The 13,041-nt window shown below is 31.4% G+C and overlaps 1 protein-coding gene across 4 annotated transcripts in view; it reads right to left on the reverse strand.

The window, feature by feature from the left end:
* The window catches only part of LOC130450350 (sodium-independent sulfate anion transporter-like), a 36,595-nt gene that overhangs the window by 19,278 nt on the left and 4,276 nt on the right, over positions 1-13,041 (reverse strand). For all 4 annotated transcript variants that reach the window (XM_056788702.1, XM_056788699.1, XM_056788701.1 and 1 more), the window contains 4 exons: positions 11,594-11,909; positions 9,903-10,064; positions 6,351-6,491; positions 6,132-6,277 (listed from right to left, as the gene is read on the reverse strand). In XM_056788702.1, coding sequence (XP_056644680.1) covers positions 6,132-6,277; positions 6,351-6,491; positions 9,903-10,064; positions 11,594-11,909 — 765 coding nt within the window. The remainder of the gene's footprint in view (positions 1-6,131; positions 6,278-6,350; positions 6,492-9,902; positions 10,065-11,593; positions 11,910-13,041) is intronic.

Genomic DNA, 13,041 nt, shown 5'->3' on the forward strand with positions numbered 1-13,041 from the left:
GTACAGAAAACAAGAAAATTTTAAACACACGTCGTCTATTTCATATTTTGATGGATGATTTTTGAGGTTATGTATAGAAAACACAGAATTTTAGACAGACGTTGTCCAAATCATATTTCGATTAAAGACTTTTGAGGTTATGTACACAAAACACAGAAATTTTAGACACTCGTCGTCCATTTCATATTTTGATGGATGATTTTCGAGGTTATGTACAGAAAACAAGAAAATTTTAAACACACGTCGTCTATTTCATATTTTGATGGATGATTTTTGAGGTTATGTATAGAAAACACAGAATTTTAGACAGACGTTGTTCAAATCATATTTTGATTAAAGACTTTTGAGGTTATGTACACAAAACACAGAAATTTTAGACACACGCCGTTCATTTCATATTTTGATGGATGATTTTTGAGGTTATGTATAGAAAACACAGAATTTTAGACAGACGTTGTCCAAATCATATTTCGATTAAAGACTTTTGAGGTTATGTACACAAAACACAGAAATTTTAGACACTCGTCGTCCATTTCATATTTTGATGGATGATTTTCGAGGTTATGTACAGAAAACAAGAAAATTTTAAACACACGTCGTCTATTTCATATTTTGATGGATGATTTTTGAGGTTATGTATAGAAAACACAGAATTTTAGACAGACGTTGTTCAAATCATATTTTGATTAAAGACTTTTGAGGTTATGTACACAAAACACAGAAATTTTAGACACACGCCGTTCATTTCATATTTTGTTGGATGATTTTCGAGGTTATGTACAGAAAACAAGAAAATTTTAAACACACGTCGTCTATTTCATATTTTGATGGATGATTTTTGAGGTTATGTATAGAAAACACAGAATTTTAGACAGACGTTGTCCAAATCATATTTCGATTAAAGACTTTTGAGGTTATGTACACAAAACACAGAAATTTTAGGCACTCCTCGTCCATTTCATATTTTGATGGATGATTTTCGAGGTTATGTACAGAAAACAAGAAAATTTTAAACACACGTCGTCTATTTCATATTTTGATGGATGATTTTTGAGGTTATGTATAGAAAACACAGAATTTTAGACAGACGTTGTTCAAATCATATTTTGATTAAAGACTTTTGAGGTTATGTACACAAAACACAGAAATTTTAGACACACGCCGATCATTTCATATTTTGTTGGATGATTTTCGAGGTTATGTACAGAAAACAAGAAAATTTTAAACACACGTCGTCTATTTCATATTTTGATGGATGATTTTTGAGGTTATGTATAGAAAACACAGAATTTTAGACAGACGTTGTTCAAATCATATTTTGATTAAAGACTTTTGAGGTTATGTACACAAAACACAGAAATTTTAGACACACGCCGTTCATTTCATATTTTGTTGGATGATTTTCGAGGTTATGTACAGAAAACAAGAAAATTTTAAACACACGTCGTCTATTTCATATTTTGATGGATGATTTTTGAGGTTATGTATAGAAAACACAGAATTTTAGACAGACGTTGTTCAAATCATATTTTGATTAAAGACTTTTGAGGTTATGTACACAAAACACAGAAATTTTAGACACACGCCGTTCATTTCATATTTTGTTGGATGATTTTCGAGGTTATGTACAGAAAACAAGAAAATTTTAAACACACGTCGTCTATTTCATATTTTGATGGATGATTTTTGAGGTTATGTATAGAAAACACAGAATTTTAGACAGACGTTGTCCAAATCATATTTCGATTAAAGACTTTTGAGGTTATGTACACAAAACACAGAAATTTTAGACACACGCCGTTCATTTCATATTTTGATGGATGATTTTTGAGGTTATGTATAGAAAACACAGAAATTTTAGACAGACGTTGTCTAAATCATATTTCGATTAAAGACTTTTGAGGTTATGTACACAAAACACAGAAATTTTAGACAGACGTTGTCCAAATCATATTTCGATTAAAGTCTTTTGAGGTTATGTACACAAAACACAGAAATTTTAGACAGACGTTGTCTAAATCATATTTCGATTAAAGACTTTTGAGGTTATGTACACAAAACACAGAAATTTTAGACAGACGTTGTTCAAATCATATTTTGATTAAAGACTTTTGAGGTTATGTACACAAAACACAGAAATTTTAGACACACGCCGTTCATTTCATATTTTGTTGGATGATTTTCGAGGTTATGTACAGAAAACAAGAAAATTTTAAACACACGTCGTCTATTTCATATTTTGATGGATGATTTTTGAGGTTATGTATAGAAAACACAGAATTTTAGACAGACGTTGTTCAAATCATATTTTGATTAAAGACTTTTGAGGTTATGTACACAAAACACAGAAATTTTAGACACACGCCGTTCATTTCATATTTTGTTGGATGATTTTCGAGGTTATGTACAGAAAACAAGAAAATTTTAAACACACGTCGTCTATTTCATATTTTGATGGAAGATTTTTGAGGTTACGTATAGAAAACACAGAATTTTAGACAGACGTTGTTCAAATCATATTTTGATTAAAGACTTTTGAGGTTATGTACACAAAACACAGAAATTTTAGACACACGCCGTTCATTTCATATTTTGTAGGATGATTTTCGAGGTTATGTACAGAAAACAAGAAAATTTTAAACACACGTCGTCTATTTCATATTTTGATGGATGATTTTTGAGGTTATGTATAGAAAACACAGAATTTTAGACAGACGTTGTCCAAATCATATTTCGATTAAAGACTTTTGAGGTTATGTACACAAAACACAGAAATTTTAGACACACGCCGTTCATTTCATATTTTGATGGATGATTTTTGAGGTTATGTATAGAAAACACAGAAATTTTAGACAGACGTTGTCTAAATCATATTTCGATTAAAGACTTTTGAGGTTATGTACACAAAACACAGAAATTTTAGACACACGCCGTCCATTTCATATTTTGATGGATGATTTTCGAGGTTATGTACAGAAAACAAGAAAATTTTAAACACACGTCGTCTATTTCATATTTTGATGGATGATTTTTGAGGTTATGTATAGAAAACACAGAATTTTAGACAAACGTTGTCCAAATCATATTTCGATTAAAGACTTTTGAGGTTATGTACACAAATCACAGAAATTTTAGACACGCGCCGTTCATTTCATATTTTGATGGATGATTTTTGAGGTTATGTATAGAAAACACAGAAATTTTAGACAGACGTTGTCTAAATCATATTTCGATTAAAGACTTTTGAGGTTATGTACACAAAACACAGAAATTTTAGACAGACGTTGTCCAAATCATATTTCGATTAAAGACTTTTGAGGTTATGTGCACAAAACACAGAAATTTTAGACAGACGTTGTCCAAATCATATTTCGATTAAAGACTTTTGAGGTTATGTACACAAAACACAGAAATTTTAGACACACGCCGTTCATTTCATATTTTGTTGGATGATTTTCGAGGTTATGTACAGAAAACAAGAAAATTTTAAACACACGTCGTTCATTTCATATTTTGATGGATGATTTTTGAGGTTATGTATAGAAAACACAGAATTTTAGACAGACGTTGTCCAAATCATATTTCGATTAAAGACTTTTGAGGTTATGTACACAAAACACAGAAATTTTAGACACTCGTCATTCATTTAATATTTTGTTGGATGATTTTCGAGGTTATGTACAGAAAACAAGAAAATTTTAAACACACGTCGTCTATTTCATATTTTGATGGATGATTTTTGAGGTTATGTATAGAAAACACAGAATTTTAGACAGACGTTGTCCAAATCATATTTCGATTAAAGACTTTTGAGGTTATGTACACAAAACACAGAAATTTTAGACACACGCCGTTCATTTCATATTTTGTTGGATGATTTTCGAGGTTATGTACAGAAAACAAGAAAATTTTAAACACACGTCGTCTATTTCATATTTTGATGGATGATTTTTGAGGTTATGTATAGAAAACACAGAATTTTAGACAGACGTTGTCCAAATCATATTTCGATTAAAGACTTTTGAGGTTATGTACACAAAACACAGAAATTTTAGACAGACGTTGTCCAAATCATATTTCGATTAAAGACTTTTGAGGTTATGTACACAAAACACAGAAATTTTAGACACTCGTCGTTCATTTCATATTTTGTTGGATGATTTTCGAGGTTATGTACAGAAAACAAGAAAATTTTAAACACACGTCGTCTATTTCATATTTTGATGGATGATTTTTGAGGTTATGTATAGAAAACACAGAATTTTAGACAGACGTTGTCCAAATCATATTTCGATTAAAGACTTTTGAGGTTATGTACACAAAACACAGAAATTTTAGACACTCGTCGTTCATTTCATATTTTGTTGGATGATTTTCGAGGTTATGTACAGAAAACAAGAAAATTTTAAACACACGTCGTCTATTTCATATTTTGATGGATGATTTTTGAGGTTATGTATAGAAAACACAGAATTTTAAACAGACGTTGTCCAAATCATATTTCGATTAAAGACTTTTGAGATTATGTACACAAAACACAGAAATTTTAGACACACGCCGTTCATTTCATATTTTGTTGGATGATTTTCGAGGTTATGTACAGAAAACAAGAAAATTTTAAACACACGTCGTCTATTTCATATTTTGATGGATGATTTTTGAGGTTATGTATAGAAAACACAGAATTTTAGACAGACGTTGTCCAAATCATATTTCGATTAAAGACTTTTGAGGTTATGTACACAAAACACAGAAATTTTAGACAGACGTTGTCCAAATCATATTTCGATTAAAGACTTTTGAGGTTATGTACACAAAACACAGAAATTTTAGACACTCGTCGTTCATTTCATATTTTGTTGGATGATTTTCGAGGTTATGTACAGAAAACAAGAAAATTTTAAACACACGTCGTCTATTTCATATTTTGATGGATGATTTTTGAGGTTATGTATAGAAAACACAGAATTTTAGACAGACGTTGTCCAAATCATATTTCGATTAAAGACTTTTGAGGTTATGTACACAAAACACAGAAATTTTAGACACTCGTCGTTCATTTCATATTTTGTTGGATGATTTTCGAGGTTATGTACAGAAAACAAGAAAATTTTAAACACACGTCGTCTATTTCATATTTTGATGGATGATTTTTGAGGTTATGTATAGAAAACACAGAATTTTAAACAGACGTTGTCCAAATCATATTTCGATTAAAGACTTTTGAGGTTATGTACACAAAACACAGAAATTTTAGACAGACGTTGTCCAAATCATATTTCGATTAAAGACTTTTGAGGTTATGTACACAAAACACAGAAATTTTAGACACACGCCGTTCATTTCATATTTTGTTGGATGATTTTCGAGGTTATGTACAGAAAACAAGAAAATTTTAAACACACGTCGTCCATTTCATATTTTGATGTATGATTTTTGAGGTTATATTCAGAAAATAAAAAAATTTTAGAGTACGTTATATATTTCGATGAAATACTTCTGAAGTTATGTACAGAAAACACAAAAATATGACATTTATGTCCACTTTTAGGTTAGAATCATCAAAATATCATATAATTCAAACTATGGGTTTCACACGTCATAAAATAAATACGTCGTGACTGTGAAGAGTGTTGCCAAACGTTCAAAATGGTCAAAAGATTGAGGAAACTTAAAATAAAATCCCAATATGGCTGATTCTAAGTCCCGAAACGATATAATTGATGTTTTGATAACGAAAAAAGGTTTTTAAATTCATAAAAATGATGAGAAAGTCACTTTGAGTTTTGATACAATTCGAATTTTATAGAAAAAATCAACGATGTGACATTTGTGTCGACTTTAAGGTTAGAATCATGAAAAATATCAAATAAGTCAAATTATGGGTTTCACACGTCATAAAACAAATACGATGCGACTGTGAACAACGTTGCCAAACGTTCAAAATAGTAAAAAAATTGAGGGAATGTAAAACGTCACCAATATGGCTGACATAGGATGTCATATCAAAACAACGTTGCCAAACTTTCGAAATAACCTTTCGATCTGGATTTTCGTGTTTTGTTTTTATTTCAGACGCATCCGAAATGTCTGCGAAGTATTAAAATGATTTTTTCAAAGTTGCTACCTACTTTTTTAACCTCGACTGTTAGTTTGGGCCTAGCCCACACTTTAAGAAGTGTCGTAACGTTGAAAATGGCGCCTACGATAATAGCAATTTCAACCCCGAACAATGCTCCTGAAATTAACGTCCCCAACGTGATGAAGAAGTCCACTTCTGAAAGAATAATTCACAATCTGACACACCACGAAGAAGTCCGTCACGTAGGCCAGAAATAATTCATACTTACTGCAGCTTTTCCATAAAACCGGAAATATTTGATAGTCGAACAAAGAACTAACGGCAACTATTAAAACGGCCGCTAATGCGGCCTTTGGGATGAAAAAGAAATATGGGGCCAAGAAACTTAATGCAAGTACGATAACGGTACCTGAAAATAAACGAATCGCATGATTTTTCAACAAAATTTTTCATTACATTAAATTATTTCATAGTTAAACTGAATTTGTGAGGTTAGGAAACTACATTGAGCTGGATAGCTTCTGTTGAATAGTTCGTAATATAAAAGAAGTCCGCGTGTAAACAATACGTACGAGGCCGCTTTGAAACGTTGCCAGACTTGATAAATAGTATTCAGATTCAAGTAAACGCAAGTAATAAATCAGATTTTTATCGATATCTCAAAACGAGAAAAGATTTATTTTAAAAAAGTGATTTTTCAAAAAAGAAAAATAATTTTATAACATAGAGTATCTAATTTTAGGTTAGGATTATGACAGAATGTATCTGGAAACGTCTAATTATTCATACTATGGGATAACATGGTTGCCAGACTTTATAAATCGCGTGTAGATTAGAGAAAATGTGACAGATACGAAAATCAAAAAGAAATTATGTTTATCTTTACAACGAAAAGTTTTTTCTAAATTTAAAAAAGTGGTTTTCGGAAAAAAAACTATTTACGATACTATATTATCAAAATAATGTTCATTTGTACCTAATTTTAGGTTAGGATTACTTAAAAAACGACAGAACGTATCTGGAAACGTCAAATTATTCAAACTATGGGATAACATGGTTGCCAGACTTTATAAATCGCGTGTAGATTAGGGAAAATGTGACAGATACGAAAATCAAAAAGAAATTATGTTTATCTTTACAACGAAAAGTTTTTTCTAAATTTAAAAAAGTGGTTTTCGGAAAAAAAACTATTTACGATACTATATTATCAAAATAATGTTCATTTGTACCTAATTTTAGGTTATGATTACTTAAAAAACGACAGAATGTATCTGGAAACGTCAAATTATTCAAACTATGGGATAACATGGTTGCCAGACTTTATAAATCGCGTGTAGATTAAGGAAAATATGACAGGTACGAAAATCAAAAAGAAATTATGTTTATCTTTACAACGAAAAGTTTTTTCTAAATTTAAAAAAGTGACTTTCGGAAAAAAAACTATTTACGATACTATATTATCAAAATAATGTTCATTTGTACCTAATTTTAGGTTAGGATTACTTAAAAAACGACAGAACGTATCTGGAAACGTCAAATTATTCAAACTATGGGATAACATGGTTGCCAGACTTTATAAATCGCGTGTAGATTAGGGAAAATATGACAGGTACGAAAATCAAAAAGAAATTATGTTTATCTTTACAACGAAAAGTTTTTTCTAAATTTAAAAAAGTGGTTTTCGGAAAAAAAACTATTTACGATACTATATTATCAAAATAATGTTCATTTGTACCTAATTTTAGGTTAGGATTACTTAAAAAACGACAGAATGTATCTGGAAACGTCAAATTATTCAAACTATGGGATAACATGGTTGCCAGACTTTATAAATCGCGTGTAGATTAGGGAAAATATGACAGGTACGAAAATCAAAAAGAAATTATGTTTATCTTTACAACGAAAAGTTTTTTCTAAATTTAAAAAAGTGGTTTTCGGAAAAAAAACTATTTACGATACTATATTATCAAAATAATGTTCATTTGTACCTAATTTTAGGTTAGGATTACTTAAAAAACGACAGAACGTATCTGGAAACGTCAAATTATTCAAACTATGGGATAACATGGTTGCCAGACTTTATAAATCGCGTGTAGATTAGGGAAAATGTGACAGATACGAAAATCAAAAAGAAATTATGTTTATCTTTACAACGAAAAGTTTTTTCTAAATTTAAAAAAGTGGTTTTCGGAAAAAAAACTATTTACGATACTATATTATCAAAATAATGTTCATTTGTACCTAATTTTAGGTTATGATTACTTAAAAAACGACAGAACGTATCTGGAAACGTCAAATTATTCAAACTATGGGTTAACATGGTTGCCAGACTTTATAAATCGCGTGTAGATTAGAGAAAATGTGACAGATACGAAAATCGAAAAGAAATTATGTTTATCTTTACAACGAAAAGTTTTTTCTAAATTTAAAAAAGTGGTTTTCGGAAAAAAAACTATTTACGATACTATATTATCAAAATAATGTTCATTTGTACCTAATTTTAGGTTAGGATTACTTAAAAAACGACAGAACGTATCTGGAAACGTCAAATTATTCAAACTATGGGATAACATGGTTGCCAGACTTTATAAATCGCGTGTAGATTAGGGAAAATGTGACAGATACGAAAATCAAAAAGAAATTATGTTTATCTTTACAACGAAAAGTTTTTTCTAAATTTAAAAAAGTGGTTTTCGGAAAAAAAACTATTTACGATACTATATTATCAAAATAATGTTCATTTGTACCTAATTTTAGGTTATGATTACTTAAAAAACGACAGAACGTATCTGGAAACGTCAAATTATTCAAACTATGGGTTAACATGGTTGCCAGACTTTATAAATCGCGTGTAGATTAGAGAAAATGTGACAGATACGAAAATCGAAAAGAAATTATGTTTATCTTTACAACGAAAAGTTTTTTCTAAATTTAAAAAAGTGGTTTTCGGAAAAAAAACTATTTACGATACTATATTATCAAAATAATGTTCATTTGTACCTAATTTTAGGTTAGGATTACTTAAAAAACGACAGAACGTATCTGGAAACGTCAAATTATTCAAACTATGGGATAACATGGTTGCCAGACTTTATAAATCGCGTGTAGATTAGGGAAAATATGACAGGTACGAAAATCAAAAAGAAATTATGTTTATCTTTACAACGAAAAGTTTTTCTAAATTTAAAAAAGTGGTTTTCGGAAAAAAAACTATTTACGATACTATATTATCAAAATAATGTTCATTTGTACCTAATTTTAGGTTAGGATTACTTAAAAAACGACAGAACGTATCTGGAAACGTCTAATACGTGTCAACATCGTTGCCAGACTTAATATGTCTTCATAGCAAGATATTTATGAATTTAGAAAGTAATTTCGAGTTCGTACTACTCGATTTTCAAAAAAAAAACTGTTCCCCATACAACATAGAATTCTATTACTTTTAGGTTAGAAGTACACAGAACTAAACAAATCTAATTGTTTAACTGTGGTTTTTACATATCATACAGCGCATGTCAAATTTAAGCAATGTTGTCAAGTGTTTTTTTTTGTATGTAATTTTAGGTTAGAAAGACTGGAAACTCGATTCATTCAACTTATTGATCCCATACGATAAAAAGCGAGTACAAGGTCACATATAGACAACGTTGCCGGACTTATAATTGTACAAATATCAAGGAAATGTAAAGTAACGCTTTCAATTACGAAAAATACCAATTTGGCAACGTCTCATTAGCTCATAACTGTATCCCGAGATCTCAAATCTGAACCGCAATTGGACAAATATAAAAATTGAAATATTCGACATTGATTTTACCTGAATAAAGACCTTGAAGTGGTGTTCGTACATCGGAGCTACTTGCCACCGCGGATCTGGTAAAAGCTCCGGAGCTCGGCATGGCTTTGACGAAAGAACCGAATATATTAGCCAGACCTAACGACATCATTTCTTGCGAGGCGTCCACTATCGAATTCTTACCTAAAACATTTAACTAGTCTCTCTTCCGGCCATACATTCGATCATCGAGGTTACGTCATAAACATAACCTCCAAATACGACGGCGTTTTGGCCGTTTTAGATAGTTTTTTGTCTCCAAAATGCCTAGTAGCTATCTCAACCAACTACCGCATGACGTCACTGCATAGTAAACATGAAACGCGCGTTGAAAACGCATTTATGCCATTTATTTCATGTCTTATACACAGGGTGAGTAAAAACGAAAAATACAACGTTCATTAATGTCCGAGAGAACTTTTAATTGCCATTGGTGGCGGCCATATTGTTTTCCCATAAGAAATCATGACATTTATATACAGGTCCGCGCCTAGCACTTTGGACAACGTTGCGCAAACTCAAAATAACGGACGCATGACGTCATTGTATAGTAAACATGAAACATGCGTTGAAAACACATTTTCACGTTATCTCAACCAACTACCGCATGACGTCACTGCATAGTAAACATGAAACGCGCGTTGAAAACGCATTTACGCCATTTATTTCATGTCTTATACACAGGGTGAGTAAAAACGAAAAATACAACGTTCATTAATGTCCGAGAGAACTTTTAATTGCCATTGGTGGCGGCCATATTGTTTTCCCATAAGAAATCATGACATTTATATACAGGTCCGCGCCTAGCACTTTGGACAACGTTGCGCAAACTCAAAATAACGGACGCATGACGTCATTGTATAGTAAACATGAAACATGCGTTGAAAACACATTTTCACGTTATCTCAACCAACTACCGCATGACGTCACTGCATAGTAAACATGAAACGCGCGTTGAAAACGCATTTACGCCATTTATTTCATGTCTTATACACAGGGTGAGTAAAAACGAAAAATACAACGTTTATTAATGTCTGAGAGAACTTTTAATTGCCATTGGTGGCGGCCATATTGTTTTCCCATAAGAAATCATGACATTTATATACAGGTCCGCGCCTAGCACTTTGGACAACGTTGCGCAAACTCAAAATAACGGACGCATGACGTCATTGTATAGTAAACGCGAAAACATGCACAAATGTGTGTGTCGAGTGGACAAAAACGCTTATCAGCTCGTTGGTTAGTTGGTTAGTCAAATTTCAAGCTCAAATATGAATAAAAATCAAATCAGAAACGTATCCTCGATTGGAAAATGAGTTAGGAGGCTTTTCGGAGCCTCGGTACGCCACACGTCTTTGCCATTAAGTACGGCGCGGGCCTGTTTATTCAATTTTCCGAAAAAAATAATAAAACGATTCATTCGATAACTAAAATACAGTATTTTGGACAAAAACGCCCCTAGGTGTTAATTAAACGACTTTGACGTAATTAACTGTTAATTCTGGGATTCTGGGATATTGTGAAAATCATTTTCCGTACACGTGGAGGGTGTTGCGCCCCTTTTTGTGTGCGAAACTGAATGCCGAAGTGCCAATCAACAGGATTCGTAGAAAAAATAGCATACACACCTCGTCGATTTCCTTATTTCGTAATAATGAAAAATATATACTTACTATATGATTTAGCTATCGCTACATTACTCAATATACCTACAAAAGGTACTACAAACACCCCGCTTCCTATAGATTTCATCATTCCTACGAATCCGACAGTTTCGTTACCAATTTTGGCGCTCATAAAAGGAAATTGCACTTCCGGAACCCCTTTAGGTACATTTCCCGTTATTTTGAATGGCGTTTGGCCGTCAACGCTAAAGGACGCGGCCACTATTGTAGCTCCTAGTACCACAAGTGCGTTTTTCGATATACCCAACAGCCATATTATTTTTTTAGCGGTGGGGTTCTCGGTTTTGATGAATTTGTTCATATTCTGAAACATTGGCATATTCAACAAAAAAATTCGCCGCTTGAATTTATAATAAATTTTTGTTTTCAGTTTAAAGCGGTAGATGACTCTACCAAAGCAGCACTCAGCTGGTAAATGAGGTTCTTAAAACAGTTTTTTATGTTTTATGTTTGCTATTGGACACTAGAGCATCCAAATGATTACGAATTTTTCTTATTAAAAAGAATTCTGCGGGAAATTGCCCAACTGGTTAATTTTTTGCTAGGTAGGTATCTCGATTGCTTAATGCTGATCAAAAACTCGAACGTAATCCAATTTAATTATCAATATGTCACAGTAGACAAAATTTGGGGACAGAATAATGCCCCGAAACCAAAAATTTCATTTAAATAACGTGCCAACAAGAAAAAAACAACCGTTCTCGTATATTTTACAACATTTAGTCATATTTGAAGGGAAAAAATTAATTAATCACTCGTATCTATATAATGGTATGAATTAAGTACAGTTAAATGACTTTTCATTTGTTTTTCACTTTTTCACGTGTTCATGTCAAGTTAGAAGTTGAAATTTACACTCCTAGATAGCGTTAGTTTAGTCAGAACAATTCTATTTATCTCGAACCGTTCAGTTCTTGGTAATCTGAGAGCTAGGTATTATTTTATTAAAATATTACGATCATATTTCCATAAAACGTCACAAAAATACGATATATTATTAAGAAATATTTAAAATACTTTATCCCTGAAAGATTACAAGTTTTTTTGAGGTTATAGCCACTATAAGTTTTGTCAAATTATGATTAGTGACATGGTACTAGGTATTCGTAAACTATAATTGTATCATATTATCGAAAAACCCTGCATTCTAATGTGAAAATACGTATTGTAACCATTTAGAACCATTAATAAAATTGTAACTTAAATATCGTATTTTTTTGTCACTTTTTATGTAATTACCATTTCCCTCGTATAATAAATAATTATTTTTACTAAGCAAATAACAATTCTCGTACTAGTTGTTTTAGATTTCATCAATTTTAATATAGATACCAATACTTTAAACATATACTTTTGAAAAACCCTGTATTCGAGGTAAAAACATACGAAATTACGTATTGGAACGAAATGACGTCATTTAGAACCATTAATAAAAT

This window comes from Diorhabda sublineata, chromosome 11, assembly GCF_026230105.1.
Source record: "Diorhabda sublineata isolate icDioSubl1.1 chromosome 11, icDioSubl1.1, whole genome shotgun sequence".
Taxonomy (NCBI): domain Eukaryota; kingdom Metazoa; phylum Arthropoda; class Insecta; order Coleoptera; family Chrysomelidae; genus Diorhabda; species Diorhabda sublineata.